Source organism: Pseudorca crassidens, chromosome 17 (genome assembly GCF_039906515.1).
Source record: "Pseudorca crassidens isolate mPseCra1 chromosome 17, mPseCra1.hap1, whole genome shotgun sequence".
In the NCBI taxonomy this organism is placed as follows: domain Eukaryota; kingdom Metazoa; phylum Chordata; class Mammalia; order Artiodactyla; family Delphinidae; genus Pseudorca; species Pseudorca crassidens.
The window spans coordinates 25,267,980-25,288,145 of NC_090312.1; the positions used below are offsets into that span (position 1 = coordinate 25,267,980).

The 20,166-nt window shown below is 33.4% G+C and overlaps 1 protein-coding gene across 1 annotated transcript in view; it reads left to right on the top strand.

Moving 5' to 3' along the window:
* Positions 1 to 19,930, top strand: part of LOC137209954 (CUB and sushi domain-containing protein 3-like) — a 351,862-nt gene extending 331,932 nt beyond the window's left edge. The window contains exon 6 of the mRNA XM_067711455.1: positions 19,069 to 19,930. Within this exon, the coding sequence (XP_067567556.1) occupies positions 19,069 to 19,213 (145 nt within the window). The 3' untranslated portion in view covers positions 19,214 to 19,930. The remainder of the gene's footprint in view (positions 1 to 19,068) is intronic.
* Positions 19,931 to 20,166: the final 236 nt, after the last annotated feature.

A 20,166-nucleotide genomic window follows, 5' to 3' on the forward strand; every position in this document is an offset into this window, starting at 1 on the left:
AGAACTAGACTCACCAACGTAGAAAACAAACTTATAGTTACTAAAGTGGAAAGATAGGGGAGGGATAAATTGAGAGTTTGGGATTAACAGATATAAACTGCTATATATAAAGTAGATAAACAACAAGGACCTACTGTATAGCACAGGGAACTATATTTAATATTTTGTGATAACCTTTAATGGAAAAGAATCTGGAAAAGGATACATGTATTTATGGAGATTCAGATATCTATATGAATCACTTTGTTGTATACCTGAAACTAGCACAACATTGTAAATCAGCTATACTTCAAAAATACCAGCATGGTACTGGTAGAAAAACATACATAAATCAATGGAACAGAATTAAGAGCCAAGAAATAAACCCATGTATATATGGACAACTAGTATTCAACAGCGTAGCAAAGAATATACAAGGAGAAAGGATAGTCTGTTTAATTAGATGGTGTTAAGGAAACTGAACTGCCACACGCAGCAAAATGAAACTAGACCACTCTTTCAAACCACAAAAATCAACTCAAAATGGATTAAAAACTTGAACGTAAGACCTGAAATCATAAAACTCCTAGAATAAAACGTAGGCGGTATGTTATTTGACACATCTTAGTAATATCTTTCTAGATATGACTCCTCAGGCAAGAAAAACAAATGCAAAATGAATAAGACTACATCATCTAAAAAGCTTCTGTGGGAGTTCCCTGCTGGTACAGTGGTTAGGACTCTGAGCTTTCACTGCTGAGGGCTCAGGTTAAATCCCTGGTTGGGGAACTAAGATCCTACAAGCTGCATGGCATGGCCAAAAAAAAAAAGCTTCTACACAGCAAAGGAAACCATCAACAAACAAAAAGACAACATACTGAATGGGAGAAGATATTTGCAAATGTTATATCCAATAAGGGGTTATTATCCAAAATATATAAAGAACTCACACAACTCAACAACAGAAATATTAATCACCTGATTAAAACTGTACAGAGGAACTGAATAGACATTTTTCAAAGAACACATATAGATGGGCAACAGACACATGAAAAGATGTTCAACATCACTAATTATTTGCAAAATGCAAATCAAGACAACAATGAGATAATACCTCCTATCTGTTAGAGTGGCTAATTATCAAAAAGGCAAGAGATAACAAATGTTGGCAAGGATTTGGAGAAAAGGTAGCCCTCATAACCTGTTGGTGGGAATGTAAATTGGTGCAGGCACTATGTAAACATTCTGGAGGTCCCCCCAAAAATTAAGAATAGAGCTATCATATGATCCAGCTATTCTCCTTCTGGGTATATATCCAAAGAATATGAAAACACTAAATTGAAAAGATACATGCGCCCCTGTGTTCATCCAGTAATTATTTACAATAGCCAAGATATGGAAACAACCTAAGTGCCTGCTGACAGATAAATGGATAAAGGAGATGTGGTATTTATATATAGTGGAATACTACTCAGCCATAAAAAGATGAAATCTTGTCATTGGCCACAACATGGGTGGAGCTTGAGAGTATTATGCTAAGTGAAATAAGTTAGAATGAGAAAGACAAAAATACAGTATGACTTCAGTCATATGTTGACTATAAAAAAACAAAGTAGAGGAACAAACCAAACAAAAACAAACATGTAGGTACGGAGAATTGAGTAGTGGTTACCAGAGGAGAAGAGGTAAGGATAGGGCAAAATGAGTAAAGTCAATCAACTGTGCGATGATGGATGGAAACTAAATTTTTGGTGGAGAGCATGCTGTGTTATATAGAAGTAGAACTGTAATGTTATACACATGAAACTTATATAGTGTTAGAAACCAGTATTCAATAAAAATGGTAAAGTAAAATAAGAAAAAATATTTTAAATCTTTAATGTAGAGTTGTGTAAGAATGTGAATCCAGTTAGAACTTTAGCTTTGTTTTCCACATTTGCAGAGATATGGGGAATGAAGTAGATTAATAAAAAACTGTGAGAAGAGACCAAATGAATGAATCTGAATGTGGTTAAACATATTGATTTAGAAAAATATGAAAGAAATATTGACTTAGTGACTATCTTTGTAAAAATATATTAAAGTCAGTTACATTCAAAAGAATAAACATTATCTCTAAAGAGCTAAGAACTAAGACAGAGAAGAAAAATAATTTGGTTAAATTTAAGAAAATGTTGCATATATTGTAAGTGGTTGAATAGTAAAAAATCATTAAACAGAGGTATTTATTTCTATATATGATTATTATAAAAATAGGTATATATGTAAACAATAACACTAACATAAAAATTTATTTTTCTTATGTACCTAATATCTGATTTTACTGATTTAGAGTTTTATCTGCATTTTAAATCTAATTTTCAAAGTTGTTCTTCATTCATTTTAACTTTTATTCTTTCTTGCTTTTAATGTTTGACAGTGGTTTAATCTGCTTATTATTATTCATACAATTGTATTATAGTTAGCCTATTCTTTCTTTTAAAATTTTCCTTTTTATAATGGCTGCAATGTATGGACAGCCCACTCACCCCAGTGGTTTTTGTAGTAATTTCTCAAGCTTCTTTAAGATTTTCGAACAATTCTAATGTTGTATCTTTAAAAAATTACTGGAATATTAGATAGATTCAAAGAGTTTGTTGGTTTATTTCACCTGCTACCTGTTAACGTATGATGAGCTATTTCCACAAAAGTTCATGATTAAACTTTGAATAGTTTTCTGCTCAAACAGAATGCCTTCAAATTGCCTATTTTGACTAATATATTTATACTTTAAAATAAGTACGACCTTCACACACACACATATACACATGCATGCACACACATATTTCTCTTTCTCTCCTAGATGATCATTTGTTTATGTATACATTCAGGGCAAGAATATATGTATATGTTCATTTATTGATTATCCACCTTTTGTCAAACACTAGGCATACATGCTAGCAATGTTTAGTAAAAGATAACACAATTTCTGACCATATGGAGAGGGGTTTACATGTATTATTTTAGTATACTAAAGAGTTCAACATTTAAGTAAATAAATGTACTTTCAGCAACAACGAATTTAAATAAAATCCTTAGACTCAGATGTAAATAGCTACTGATTTGAGGGCCATCTGTACAAATAGGCCATCTGTCACATTATAGGAGAAAAAGCCCAATAGACTTTGAAAAGGGCTAAGGCCTTGCTGAACCTTCTGGCCAGTATTCCTGAGAGAGGCATGGGGTAGTAGTTTTAAGTGCTGAAGTTTTGGAAACTGACAGGCCTAGATTCAAGCCCTATTTTACTAATTATTAGCCATGTGTCTTTGAATAGTTAGTTAACCTATTTAAGTTTTTCTTCATCTGAAAAGGAATGGTCATAGAATTTTTCTACTTGATTTAAGTGAAAACTGTAAAAGGCACTTGACTGTCTAAACTAGGACATGTGCTTCTAAATTCATTATGGGACATCTTCCCTATCTTCATGATTGTAAGAGAGTATCCTTCTGCTTTGTTGGCGCATTATTGATAGACAAGAATAAGGTAACCAGGGGTAGTAACAGACTAGAGTTGTAGAATTCCATTTTAGAGTAGGGACAGTGACTTCCATTTAGACTGGATCATTACTGAAAAATCTGGATACTGAGAGAACGTGAGGATTAAAGGGATCTAGAAAATTTCACTTATTCATCTTTCCCAGGTAAACTATTGGAGCACAAGAAGATAACCAATGCTGGAATTCTCTTTTTCCTTCCTTGCCATTTCAAGAGGAAGCAAAAACCAATCTTGGATTATTAGAAAATAAAAAAATGTTCCTTTAGGATTCAGGCCTTTACATTGACTGACCCAAATTGAGGCTGTTCTCTTCCATTAGAAATAAAGAAAATGGCATTAATTTCCACCCCACCCATACCTAATTTATTATGGGATAGTATATCAGCATTACAAAGAAGCATTTTCCTTAGTCCTGACCTGTGAGAATTTAAACCAACAGCTATTCATTTCTTCAGAGATAGTTCATGATTTTTAGATGACCCTTGTCAACAGATTCTTTTCTTATACCACAATTTAGTCCTCTACATTAGAATCAGGAATGAAGACAGATTCTGGTTTATCCTCCCATATGATATATGTGATTGATGTTAGTGAGGCTTGTTTTCTCAGATTTATAGTAGGAATACAAGTCCAAACAAGGTATACTATAGATTCTTCTCTGATATAGTGAAAGCTAGAATCCAAGGCACAGTTGATTTAAAAGGCTGAAGGAGGGGGAGGGATGAATTAGGAGTTTGGGATTGACAGATACACACTTCTTTATATAAAATTGATAAAAAAGACCAACTGTATAGCACAGGGAACTATATTCAATATACTGTAATAAGCTGTAATGGAAAAGAATCTGAAAATGAATATATGTGTGTGTGTGTGTGTGTGTGTGTGTGTGTGTGTGTGTGTGTAACAGAAACACTTTGCTGTACACCTGAAACTGACACGACATTGAAAATCAACTATACTTCAATTAATTTTTTTAAAGTCTGAAATTAAATAAATGCCTTGGAAAGAATTCTGTCACTCCAACTAAAATTTTCCCTTTCTGATTGGCCAAACACACCTTTAATCTTATCTGTGTTTTAGATAGCGTATCGCATCTGTTATTTTCGTTTTTTTTAAACTGAAGTTCTCTACCACAGTCCCCTCCTCACTCTTTACTTTATCCCTCCACAACAAACTATATATAGGGCCTAGACCTAATACTTAAAATCACTTTTTCCCTCTAAGATATATGCTAAAACCTTTAAAATCCTCACAACAATCTTGAAATTCCTGTAAAATTTATGGATGAAGAACCTGAAGCTTGTAATAGTAACTTGGCTATTCTACTGCTGATCATTACTCTATAACACAAAATACAGAGCAAGATGATTTGCTTTTGCCTGGGCTTTTGGTCTTCAGACAAGAAAGAACAGAACAAAAGTCTCCATGCTTTCTAAATTTGCACATCTATCAGGAAAAAAACAATTGAGTATTCATTGCCAATATCTGTTTGCTTATTTGTTTATTCATTTACAAAGTATATATGTATATATACAAATATTTAATATATTATTATATATAATATACAGCAACATAGTATATATTATAAAATGTAACCATAATATGATATAGAGTATTGACTACATAATAGATACCAATACTAATAAATCATACGCATTTCACACCTGATATGGAGACTACTGATTCTAAATTTTATGAACTTAATTCATAACTTCAGCTACTCATGCTGTAATATCTCCTAACTCTTCATGACATCATAATGGAGGGTTTGAAGGAATGTATTATAGAAACCAGATAAAGTAATAACAGGCTATTTTTGTCCCTCATCCCATGTCTCTTATTTGGACTTTAATGACATGAAACAGCTTTTTGATGTACTTGGAACTTAAAATAGCAAGATACATTTTTTCTAGATAGTTTTATGGTTTTATTGTTACAAACTAAGGGTGACCTAAGAAATAACATATCCAGCTACTTTTTATTGCCAAATAAAATAGCTTATTAAAATCTAAACAAGCCCAAAGCACTATGTTTGGTATATATTTACAGATACCTAATTAATTTATATCCAAAAACTTTAGATCACCAATTATATATTTGTGTATTTTTCACTAATTTATTGTGGAAGATACAGCAGGAAATCACATAGCTTAGAAATAATCATTGTATGGATACTTTATTAAACATAGTGAGCTGTACTACTTTAAAAAGCATCCAAGCTGAACTTATGGTGGCTCTGCTCTATGGTACATAATTTTGTCATGTCGAACATTTCGTCTATATAATAGAGTACATCCAGAATATTTTCTAGACTTGCAGAGGTGGGATGGCCTTAGTGATAAGCTACTAAACTTCCTCTTCCAAAATAAAGGAAAAAAATTACTGATCTGTGAAGTGTTCCAATTCCATGCCAACCAAGCTAGTAACCTCCTGTCACTGAATATGGTTGTGAAGAGATGTGCAAATTCTCTCAAGCTGGACCAGGGGCTCCAGCTCACCAGAGGATGACTTTATCTTGTTCGTTTATTAAATACCCTTTACTAGTTTCCTTGATAACTTAGTTTTATCCTGTGGTATTATTGATAAGAGTATCATAGACTTTTGAAGAGTAAGGTAGGGCTTAAGTAATTCAATTAAAAAGAAACATATCTTTTTAAAGAATCTCAAGTTCTGTGTAACTGGTTTATTATTTCCTTATGGGGTGCTTGCTCTGTAAACATGTTAAGTAGATTATACATTAAGCAAAGTGAAACAAAAAAGAACAAAACAATTTATACATATTTTTTAGCAAAATGAAAAAAATGGGAACTTGTTGATGCATACTAATTGTATTCATAAATTTATTTTAAAGTTAATCCACCATTTCAAAGACTAAGTAATTATCTAAGCTACTTAACAGTGTTTGAGATTGAAGACAAAGCAAATGGTATAATGTAAAACTATGGAAGTGATTTTAAAATATACTGATTATAATAAGCCTCTACCATTATAGTTATAATGAATAATATCATTTAAGCAATGAATTTAGGTAAGTCCTTTAATATATTACAACATATAACAGTACTTAACAGCCTATTAATATACCATTTTAACTAATACTTATTACAATATTACATTTAAAAGTCTATAAACATAAATTAGACCTAAAGGAAGTAGGATATCTTCAACTGAACAAACTCAGTGGAAGAATGGTGGGTTTGTAAGCAATTCTTTCCACAAATAGGTGAAAATGCTGTGACATGGATCAGTAGTTTGCAGACTGATTTATTGAGAACAGCAGGTGGCTAACGACCAAACTTATAAGATGGTGTCCCTGAACAGCATGCTTGTTTTCTAGGTCAGGGTTTTGATTTTCAAAGGAAACCAAGTGTATAAATAGTGAGTCCGACATGGATTGAGTTGCACTTTCATCACCAAATTAAATCTGACAATGCAGAAAACAAAACATGTGTTAAATGTAGAGCATGGTATTTTTAGTATAAAATGTAACATGTATTTTAAATCAGTAGAGTTTTCAAATGAATATCCATGAAGTGAAGATATGCTTTAACTAAATAACTTATAGTGTCACAGCAATGACAATATCAGTTGGATAAAAAGTATGATGGAAGAAGGCAGAATATTCTATCCTTATTGTACAAATTCAAAGGATTTTAGAAAATCTGAATTCTAATCTCAGTTTATCACTGTAGGGTATATAGCTTTGTTTTCATTTGTCTTTTTCTAGTTAGATTTCTGTAAACAGTCAAAATTATTATTCAAATTATTTCTTACATGTAAGTTGGCCTTTAACAATATGACAATCAGAAGCCACTAAATCTGTAATAAAGTATACCTCCTTTCATATATATGTATGTAAACCACCTCCAAAAGCAGAAAATACTTTTGTGTAGCTTCAGATGAATTCAGTGAATACAACTTTGTAAAACAAATTCACAGACCATAGGTTTGGGAATTAGTGTGAATATGTATATATGTTTCTTGAAGAAATATCAGTGAATAAACAGTGAAAATTATTTGTATGAAAATAATTTGGATGCTTTGGGACAACTTAATAAGGATGGATCACTGAAAATTTCTATAGACTGAGTATGGACAAGATACCTTTAAAGGTAGGAATACAATAACTGAAAATAGTTAAAAGTAGAAAACAATAGAAAAATAGTAGAAATAATAATATTAAAGAGAAGCATTTTAAAACTGAGATTGTTTAATAGGTGTATTTAATTATTATTCAATTTTAAATAAATTGGAATGGTAAGAAATTGTATATCATGAATTATGTATAAAGAATATGTAAGGAATTAATTACAATTGTAATTATTAGATATCTACTTAAAGGGAAAATTCTTGGGTTTATATCAGAAGATCAGTGAATGAGTATACATCTACATGTCTTAAGATAAAGTATTTAAAATTTTTGTTGATCCTTTTACAGAGTATTTGATACCCTGCTCACTAACTTTTCATTCACGTGTCCCAATGATATTGAATAAATGTGCTTCCACTATAAAACATGAACATAATTCTAGAGGTATAAATTCTAGAGCTATAGGAATCAAATATCAAAAATACATGGGGAACTAAACCAGCTGTTAAAAATTAAAAGAACTTTATGAGAAAAGTCCATTTGAAATGTGTGAACAGTTAATTCCATCTATTTCTTTCCCATCAGTTACAAAATACAGGAAAATATGTTTGTTTTTTTGTCTCAGCCTCATATTTCCTTTCCTCCTGTAATTCCACGTCATGTTCCTAGGACTTAACTCGCAAACTCACAAATTTGCTCTGCATTGTGATTCAAACAGTTATCGTGGATGACTTTAGTATCCATGTGGATGATGGTCCCTCTAACACTCCAGTACAGTCTGTTTGACACTAAAGTTCATCCTGTACATAAAGCTGATGCAGAAACCTCTGAAGTAAGGAAGGTTTTTCAGGGATACCTTCCAAAGCACAAGAATAGTGAGCATGGGACTCTAAACATTAGAGAGCAGGGAAATATGAGACCATAAAGGAACTGAGGAGAAGCTGACAGAGAGTTTAAAAAGAAATAACAGTTATGGCCTTATGGAAGAGAAGAGAAGGAGATGTTTTCCAGGGGGCCAACTGCACATTTTCTGCATTATCATTTGGTACAACCTCCTTTTCTTCCATTTCCATTTTTTTTAAAACAGATATAATGATGTTTCTTTATAATATGTAGTACTTCTTTGAAATACATGAATACCATAGCTTAAAATCAAAGATTTTAAATAGGCACAAATAGGTGGGAGACGTATCACAATTTTGTCTATGGTTTAATTGTATTTTGTCACGAATTAAGTAAGCTCAGGTTTATGGTATTCTGTTCCAAGCACCTGCAGCCCTCAGAGTCCCACATGAACCTTGGCAAGAAAACAAGGCCCTGTAGTCTTTAGAACCAACTGCTAGGTTAATTACCCTTAATTAACTTGTATATCTTATTAAAAGCAAAAAAGTATTACACTAAACTCTATCTTATGCTGAGTCCCTAGCTGCTTCCGAGAAATGGATTCTGCTTTCCTCTGCAGTTCAAGTAGAAAGTTCCTGTTTCTGTTTCCAACTCAAATGTTGCCAGTAGAAACCTGGAAGCAAAGGTGATAGCCCATGTCTAAATCCCTGTCTTTCTTCTTTGTTCTCTGTAAATCAGACTTTTTAAAAAATAACTGATTCATGGTTCTAAAACTCAAGTTAGCAAGTAATACCTTCATCTTCCATATAGCTACAGTCTCAGGTTCTTTTAAACGTTTCAGCCAATAGCCACTTTTAGAATTTAGTAAGCGACAAAGGAATTTCAAATACAATTTTAAGTAGTAGTTTTCTTTTAGTGAATCAGTAGTTAGCAAAAATATCAGCAGGGAAAATTTTATCTAATTTATATGTAAGCATTTATTGTCCTGAAACAAAGGCAGTATCTAAAAAGTAGGAGGGGAAATGGGTAGACTGGAGACTGTGGAAGTAGGATGCAGTAACTGAAGGACAGCTGTTATCAGGGCACTATGATTAGACAGTTACATATGAAGGCCAAATCAGAAATAAATCTTTCCATTTTCCAAGTGCTAGATTTATGTCTCAAAACATAAATCTAATAGACTTTGTTTCATGCAGTGATGGGAATGTAAATTTTGGCTTATATAATCTGACAGAATAAAATCATCTAATCTGCTTTGAGTTGCCTAGAGAGATGGACCTTTGTGCTTTTGTTGTTAATTTCTAAACTGTTTAGATTTTTAACCATTGTGAATGTCTCTGGGGATCATGAGTAGACTCTGTGCTACAAAACATTAATGTTGCCCTGTGTAATTTCTTGAATAAATTTGCTAATTTCCAGGTGATTATAACCCTGCTTACCTTTCACTATGCTAGCTATAATGTAATTTGTTAGTTATTAATCTGGAATACTTATAAATCATTTATTGAAGTTTATATTATCTCCAATATGCTTTTCTTAAACTTTGAGTGTGTAGAATTTTTTTGTAGGTGGTATTGAATTTTTAAATTAAAAACCCACCATAGAGCAAAAGTATAATTTTGCCTCATTCAGCATTTTCAAATAAGTGAAGCCATGAGAAGATACTGGATTACAGGTATCAGTAGGGAAGCTTCTTCTTTAGATTTATAAAATAATTTTAATTAAAGTAGAAAGAGTACTTAAGGGAATATTTGACTATAAAATTATAATATAAATATTTCCATTTTTTTTAATTCAACTCAGCATCTTTAAGCATATCATTTTAGTAGTGCATGTTTTGTTTTGTTTTGTTTTTTTTGTGGTACGCGGGCCTCCCACTGCTGTGGCCTCTCCCGTTGCGGAGCACAGGCTCCATACGCGCAGGCTCAGCGGCCATGGCTCACGGGCCCAGCCGCTCTGCGGCATGTGGGATCTTCCCGGACCGGGGCACAAACCCGTGTCCCCTGAATCGGCAGGCGGACTCTCAACCACTGTGCCACCAGGGAAGCCCAGTAGTGCATGTTTTTAACATAGGGATTGGAATGGAAACAGATGAATTGACATATTCCAGATCATATATCCGTATTAGACAAACTGAACTTAAGGGATTTATTTCCAATATTTCTCTCTGTTATCCTGGATTAGAGGTTAAGTTTTTTCCTTGTTGGTTTGAAAGAAAAAAACACAGACTGATGAAAATTTTAATATGTTACACAAAATGTTTTACAAACATAATAATTGAATTTTATTTAAAGTGTAGCTATTTCATTAAATTTTTAAGTGGAAATATTTAAAGCTCAGGCGATATTCTAATGGAACACAGAATACCTGATGTTCTAAACTGGCTAATATTCAGAGGAAAGTAGTTTACTAATTAAAAATAACAATAAAAACAAAATTAGATCATGATTTTCAAGTTTTCCTGATAAAAAGTCATGAAATTTATTTAAAAGAAGGTTGTGTACCCAATATGTGAATTTTCAACGGAATTTTAATATTTTAATTAAAATATTTCCATATCAATAAAAGTATTCATTTACCAAGAACAGTGAGTTCAATTTAAAGAAATCCCTATCAGCTCATTAAAATAATCCTTAACAGGTAAACATGGCTGAGATTTTTCTTTAGTGATTCCATAATAGGAAAATCAAAGTGTTTGAAGATGTGTTGACAAAATGCATATTACTATTTAGTTCATTACTTCAGCTATCAAACAAAATGAGCAGTTTTATTAAAAAAAAAAAAAAGTTTCACATCCTAGATACTCAGCCTTGGAGTACTTAATTCTGTTCACTCCTCTGCATCTAAGAGTAGTAGTTTTGAAGTAGTTATTATATAGGTATGTAGGAGGATACAATTTTAAAAAACTTTCTATTTTAGTTATGAAATATTGGATTCTTGATTGTCATACGTATTTTTTTTCATCTTTATTAACATTACTTATAACTGAAAATTCTCTTATGGCTATTTCTAATGAAATTATTTATTGATAACTTCATTGTGTCTTTTCTAATTTATGATTTGAGTAATAGTACATGATAATTATATGGCCAAAATTATAGTTCCATTAATATTTATGAATTATTATAGATCCATGTTCTGGTAACTTTTAGATTATAGAGAATCTTACTTTGTTGTCACAGAATGCCTGATGGATGTACATATTTTTGACTGAAACAGAAGACCTAAATTTTCTTTTTAAATTATAAATTGATGTTAAAGTTTCTATTCAATTGAATTTTAAGAAATTCATTTAAATTGGATTCTATACTATTCTGCAGTTCTAAGATAGATTGGTGATCAAGATAGACAAGGTCTCTGCTTGCATGGATCTGGTACTCTAAAGGAAGGGCTTCTAAAATGACTAAATTAGTAAATAAAAGAACCAGCTCAAAAACTGAAAAAAATGTGAATATTAAGGTAGCATCATGTGCTAGAGTGGGGAGGGCCTGATATGGATCAACCTAGTACAGTCACATGAGGAATAAACTCTTGATTGAATAATGAAAGATGAGGTTAGGTAACCAGAGGACCATCTGGAGAAATGGCATTCAAAACTTAGCAAATGTTAAGTGCAAAGGCCCTGTGGTGGCAAAGAATTTCCCATGTTTAAGGAAAAAGAAATGTCAGTGTGGCTAGAATGTACTAAAGGTAAAGTTGCTTCGTGTGAGATGAGCGAGGAGGGTGGACAAGGACCGGAATTTCCAGGCTTTCTGAGGCCTGGGTAAAGAGTCCAAATTTAATTCAAGTTTAATGAAAAGTTAAGCATGGCAGTAATAAGTAGGTTGGAAAAAGAACAGTTTGGCTACTGGATAAGGAGCAGTTTGTAGGAATGCTCAGTAGAATCAAAAGAAGACCCTACTGCAGGGTCTATGTGAGACCATGGGGACCTGGCTATTATGATAAAAGCAGCAGTAAAAATAATGAACAAATTTAAGATGGATTTTAGAGGCAGAAGAAGATTTGCAAATGGATTGGGCTTCTGGGAGTGAGGAGAATAGAGAATTAAAAGATGACAATTAAATGTTTGAGCAACTCATGTGTGTTGGTGCCATTTGACGAATATTGAAGTATATTCGAGTATTGAAGAATAGAGGAAAAACATACTTGTGAAGGGGACATCAAAAATTCTGATTTAGACTTTAAGTTTGAGACACCTATTTGAAACCCAAGTGGGGATATTGAGTAGAAAATTTGGATATATTAGGTAGCATTGAAAAACAAGCAGCTCAGCAAAGTGGCCGAGCCAAGCAGTGGAGAGTTGTACGCTACCATGTGTCTGGCAGGCAGAACGCCTGGCAGCCAAACCTCATTCCCGTGAGAGTCGGAGAAGAGTCGCAGCTGTCAGGATGAGTCCTGGAAGCTGGTCTAGTTCTACACTGCCTCTGTGGCTCACGGTGTGAAGAAGAAGAAAGAAAAACAGGCTCAAGGTAGAGCCACTAGCCCCCAGGACAGCAAACCAAGACTTAATTGCAGTTTCAGCCTGTCTCAAGAACATAATTTCTGGAATTGCTTATCAGCACTAGAGAGATTCTTTTCCATTATAGGTTATTAAAAGATATTGAATGTAGTTCCCTGTACTATACACCGTGTGGCTGACAGGGTCTTGGTGCTCTGGCCGGGTGTCAGGCCTGAGCCTCTGAGGTGGGAGAGCAGAGTGCAGGATATTGTTCCACCAGAGAGCTCCCTGCTCCTCATAATATCAAATGGCGAAAGCCCTCTCAGCGACCTCCATCTCAATGCTAACACCCAGCTCCACTCAACGAGCAGAAGTTTTAATTTAATAATATCCAACCTGTCAACCCTAACTACTTAATATACGTGAATAGTAGTTTATGCATACAAATGCATAAACACACATCCCTAAAATGTCAAAGATAATGTGGTTATAATGAATCTATCTGCAACCTATTTCAACAGAATTAGAAATGAAAAAGGAGAGGTAACAACTGACACCGAAGAAATACAAAGGATCATGAGAGATTACTACAAGAAACTATATGCCAATAAAATGGACAACCTGGAAGAAATGGACAAGTTCTTAGAAAAACACAACCTTCCAAGACTGAACCAGGAAGAAATGGAAAGTATGAACAGACTAATCACAAGTACTGAAATTGAAACTGTTATTAAAAAACTCCCAACAAACAGAAGTCTAGGACCAGATGGCTTCACAGGCAAATTCTATCAAACATTTAGAGAATAGCTAACACCTGTCCTTCTCAAACTCTTCCAAAATATAGCAGAGGGAGGAACACTCCCAAACTCATTCTGTGAGGCCACCAAGTACCCTGATACCAAGATCAAAGATGTCACAAAAACAGAAAACTACAGGCCTTATCACTGATGAACATAGATGCAAAAATCCTCAACAAAATGATAGCAAACAGAATCCAACAGCACATTAAAAGGATCAGATACCATGATCAAGTGGGTTTTATCCCAGGAATGCAAAGATTCCTCAATATATGCAAATCAGTCAATGTGATACACCATATTAACAAACTGAACAATAAAAAACATATGATAATCTCAATAGATGCAGAAAAAGCTTTTGACAAAATTCAACACCTGTTTATGATAAAAACCCTGCAGAAAGTAGGCATAGAGGGAACTTACGTCAACATAATAAAGGCCATATATGACAGACCCACAGCCAACATCATTCTCAATGGTGAAAAAATGAAACCATTTCCACTAAGATCAAGAAAAAGACAAGGTTGCCCACTCTCACCACTATTTTTCAACATAGTTTTGGAAGTTGTAGCCACAGCAATCAAAAAAGAAAAAGAAATAAAAGGAATCCAAATCAGTAAAGAAGTAAAGCTGTCACTATTTGCAGATGACATGATACTACATGTAGAGAATCCTAAAGATGCTACCAGAAAACTACTAGAGCTAATCAATGAATTTGGTAAAGTAGCAGGATACAGAATTAATGCACAGAAATCTCTTGCATTCCTATACACTAATGATGAAAAATCTGAAAGAGAAATTAAGGAAACATTCCCATTTACCATTGCAGCAAAAAGAATAAAATACCTAGAAATAAACTTACCTAAGCATACAAAAGACCTATATGCAGAAAACTATAAGACACTGATAAAAGAAATTAAAGATTATACAAACAGATGGAGAGATATACCATGTTCTTGGATTAGAAGAATCAACATTGTGAAAATGACTATACTACCCAAAGGAATCTATAGATTCAATGCAATCCCTATCAAGCTACCAATGGCATTTTTCACAGAACTAGAACAAAAAATTTCACAATTTGTATGGTAACACAAAACACCCCGAATAGCCAAAGGAATCTTGAGAAAGCAAAACGGAGCTGGAGGAATCAGGCTCCCAGACTTCAAACTATACTACAAATCTATAGTAGTCAAGACAGTATGGTACTGCCACAAAAACAGAAATATAGATCAATGGAACAGGATAGAAAACCCATAGATAAACCCATGCACATATGGTCATCTCAGATTTGATAAAGGAGGCAATAATGTACAATGGAGAATAGAGAGCTTCTTCAAAAAGTGGTGCTGGGAAAACTGGACAGCTACATGTAAAAGAATGAAATTAGAACACTCCCTAACACCATACACAAAAGTAAACTCAAAATGGTTTAAAGACCTAAATGTAAGGCCAGGCACTATAAAACTCTTAAGAGGAAAGCATAGGCAGAATACTCTATGACAGGAGTCAGGCAGGTGATTATTTGAAAAGTCATGGGTTTAGGTTTGACTGTCTATAGGTACTAAAGATGAGGTAAAACAGATCATTAGATTTGACTGATCTTAGGGAACTGAACAGATTGACAAATAGATGTTAGAGCCACCAAAGATGACACCTGTTGTTGCAAATGCTAATTTTGAGAAAGTTGAGAACCAAAGTCAACAGATGACAGCAATGAGTACCGGTCAAGAGAGTTATAAACCAAAGGTGTAAGTTCATAGTAGTTCTAGGGACTTTTGAAAAAAATGGTAAAGACCTCTGGTTCTCTCAGGATTCTTACACTTGATTTTTTAAAAAATCTTGTAAGGGTTATGATCATATTCTCCAAGGTACTATCTGTAAAAGAAAACGTTGCATTTTTTTTTTTTTTTTTTTTTTTTTTTTGTGGTACGCGGGCCTCTCACTGTTGTGGCCTCTCCCATTGCGGAGCACAGGCTCCGGACGCGCAGGCTCAGCGGCCATGGCTCACGGGCCCAGCCGCTCCGCGACATGTGGGATCTTCCCAGACCGGGGCACGAACCCTTGTCCCCTGCATCGGCAGGCAGACTCTCAACCACTGCGCCACCAGGGAAGCCCAATGTTGCATTATTTTTAAATATCAATTTATTATTTAGTTACTATTTCTGTGGAAAATGATGTAAATAAAAATAAATTTAGCAAAGATTAATTATGGCCAGTTACACTGTATTATTTTCAGTATTCTATATTGAATATGCAGTGAAATTTTATATCATTGTTAATTTACAGTGTTCATTCAAATTTATTAATTACACAAAAGCCATGTCTTAAACTCTTTTTGGGTACAAATAACTGTTGTAGGATACAGATTTATGACATTTATCATTATGATTATTTTCATTGATTTAATTCTCCTAAAATCCAGTATAGTAATTTGTGACATATAATCATGAGTATGGCTATTTCGAGTGTAAAATAGAGAAGGTAATAGACCAATTGAAACCTCATTTGTAGACATTCTTTATCAGGTTACTCTTTTTTTTTTTTTTTTTTTTGGTACATCATTTGCCGCCTTCTGAAATTATCTCGCTCATTTGTTTATGTTACCTTCTTTATTTATAAGACCACAGATCTTGTATGTGTTGTTTACAATTATATTTCCAACCCTTAGCATCAGTGTTTGTCATATAGTAAGTGCTCAATTAATAATTGTTGCGTATACTTAATCTTTTCAGTACTAAGGGGTGATTCTCACTGGCTTTATACTAGAATTAATCCATATTGCCTACCTTCAAATGACCATAGTAATGTCATATAGGATTAACAGTGATTTATATTTACAAAATATCTCCTTTAGTATTTAAGAAATTAATTATCTCAATTAATTAGTTTAATGGAATCTTTCTAGTTGGCACATCTTAGTCCTCCATTTCTCATACCTCCTGATAACATGTGAAATGTGTTGCAGATATATGTAACTTCATTTACTAGATTGCTCCATAAGCCACAAAGTCATACTGTGTAAATCATGTTTAAATAGTGAGCAATATTAAGTTACCACAGTCAGGAAGGTCCGTGTGATTCCCTTATAACCAGTGAAGCTATTTTCATTCTCTGGTGGCAAATGAGTCTTTGGTGCACTTGCTTTCTATTTCTAGTTCACTGTCTTGACTTATCTACAGTTATGCTTCATGAGAATAAGCACTGAGGCTGTCAGGAATATCCTCTTAGTTCCACCTCTGTTAAATTGCCATTTTTGCTCCACCTAATGTACATTGTGTTTCCTAGCTGCTGCTTCTGTAACATCTTCAGTTCTATCTTTCTCAATTCCTGAAGGTGAATTCAGGTTAAAAACTATAGTTCCATAGTAGCTATTACTTGCTTTTACGACACTCTCTTACTCAAATTATCTTTGATGTTCCTGAGAAAGATGGAAAGTTTATCCTTTTGCATTGTCTGTTTCATCTTCTTTCCTCTCACACTTTTCGTGATGTCCTTGTTGTGTTGCTTCTCATCTGTTGGATTTTTTAAGGACCGTTCTCCAAACTCTGTTCTTTAGTCTTTCACAACCATTCATGTATTATACTCTCATTACATTTAGAAATGTGTGCAGCCTGTCAGAAATAATTTAAACTTTTCCTAATGGATGTTTATGCTCCTTGAATCGGGGAATTGAAGAGAATCAAATTGTAAATCAAAATCTGGCATAAAACATGCTACTGTACTGCAAATATAATTGTACCAAATCCAAGTTTTGTTTTTTTTTTTCATTGAATTGCTGTCTGAACCAAACCAACCAACAAGCAAACAAAAGTAAAGATAACCTGGATAACTGCATTTTCTGAAAGTAATGAAGTAAAATTTTAAAACATGAGTTTTAAAATTATACAGGTATGTTATATGTCTGTCTTTACTCAATTCAGATATGAAAAAAACAGCCGGCTTGACTAGTAAACAGTCACCCCTATGAAGAGAGGAAATAAGGCATTGATGGGGAAAAATTAAAGAAAATTCATTCCAAAGCTGGTGGAGAAATGAGAACTATATGGGATAGAACCCAACTTGTTCATGTTAGAATCCAAAAAAATTGGATTACACAGTAATGTTGCCAAGCCCATTCTATTCATTCATGGGCACAATGATAAAATAAATGTGAATTCATATTTTTATGCTATGGCAGGTGGTCATCTACTAAAAGTGATGGCTAGCTCCCAAATATCCTAGGAAAAGTGAGTTTTAGGAAATAAAGGAGGAGAATGTAAGATAAAGGGTTTTTGCATCACTGTGTCTACACCTGCTGATTACATGTGCAAGGATGGATATTCCAATCTCCCCTACCTGTCCCCTAGAATGAATGACTGCCAAGCACTGAGAGAAGAAATCACCTCCTCCAACACACACACGCACGCGCGCACACACACACACACACACACACACACCAGCTGTCTAGTTTGCCTTCCTATGAAGAAAAGTGTAAGCTTTGAAGAACGGGAAAGATATGTCATATACTGGTTATTAGGAAACCTTATTCTAAAATTGTCTTTCATGATGTAATAGTCTTTTGAGAGTATTTTACCTTGGCTTTATAACACACACCTAGTGTTGAAATTGTTAGGTATGTAGGGGTGGTATTCCTTTGTTGAATTAAATCAGCAAAACTACTTTGCTGGAAATCTTCAAAAGATTAGAGAGCAAGAGAGTTATTTCATCTACTAATTGTGACCAGTATCTGGGGCATAGTTTAAAATTTTTGCTTTAAGGAGATTATGTAGTGCTACCTTTGTGACTAGATATGTGGTGACTATATATCCAAAGTACAGTCTGTTTTCTATCTATCAGTTGGAGCAGACCTCCAGAGCCTTATAGAAGTATGCATTATAATGAGAGCTAATCATTAAATGTACAATATTGTGCAATTACATTAAAATAGTGCTTGTTCTATGAATTGAAACTGTGAAATCTTCCATTGAATGTGAAATGCTGAAAATATGTTAAATAGAAAAAGTATATCAATTGCTTTAAAGTCTTTCTGTTTTGTAACTATACTGTATTGATACATACATGTGTTATGCTGTGACCAGCACTGTCAGCTCAGCAGCCATTATGGTTATTATTGTCTATTTTTGGAGAATCAAAATTATATGCAGTTTACAGTTGATTTTACTAATATATGCAAGCTGATTGGAATAGCTTATTTTGGAATTACACTATTCTATGATTGACTTCTCTATGCATAAAATAACTATTTCACTTGTGCTTAAAAAGTTAGCAAGGCAAAAAGTCACGAATATTGTATACAAGTAGACATTTTGGGGGGTCCCAATTCAGTGAAAATGTTTACTACTTAAAAGCTTTTTAAATTTTTTTTGTTGTCTTCTGTAATTCAGGTTATCTGGAATGAATATACCACCACCAATTATCAGCAACAAAAACTGGCTCAGACTGCATTTTGTTACAGACAGCAATCACCGATACCGTGGATTTAGTGCTCCATATCAAGGTATATTTAATGAATACCTCTGCCTCTTTTGATGTGTAAAATGATTTTGGTATACACAACTGCATTTTATCATAGAGGCAAAATATCTTTGGCATTACCCCATGGTAATTTGAATAAGCAAAAATGGTCATTTTCTTGCTGAGGCAATATTGTGATCATAACTAAATTACAGTATAAAAGTTAGTTGAGTTTTGTAGTACACTGTCCAGAATAAAGAATATTGTTAACCTCTAAAAGGTAATGTGTAATAGGTGTAATATTTACCTTTAATAAAGTGCTTCACTAGTTGAAAATACTACCTAAATATGTACCACAAAACACTGCAGAAAACTGCAGTTGTAAATAGGCTCTTCATCAGTTGAAATCCATTTCCATATACAGTGTTTTTGCAAATGTTACTTTCATTAACTTCGTTAGTATTATTATTTACAGGTATAAGTTTTGAATAAGTGAGATATAGTATTTGATATATTAACTTGAAAAAACTCTTTGTTTAGAATTTGATTATTATGAAGATGGAGTATTAATAAAAATGTAGGTTCTACAATGTTTAGTAATATTATGTGGGTTTGGTGCACTTATTCTCAGACTACTTGTGTTAATAATTCATTTCATTCTTAGCAGTATATTAGCTACTGTTCAGAGAATAGTGAATATTGCCACAGTTAAATATTTCCATTTATGTTTTTTTTTAGTGCTTTCCTTTTTAATAATCTTCAGCTGAAGCACTTTGTAAATTGAATATGATGACTTTAGGCAGCTTATAGTTAATACCTAAAATAGTATTAGACTACATATTGTTTTCTGGAATACAAATTTCAACAATTTATACTTTGGAGACCAGTAACCTTTCTACAGATGCCCTATCGATATGTTTCTCACAGTAATAGCAACAGATTATTGTGATTGTATTTGTAATATTGTATTGGGTATCACTGTAATAAAAATTCCTAAGATTGTAACTTAAAAGTGAAGATTTTAGACA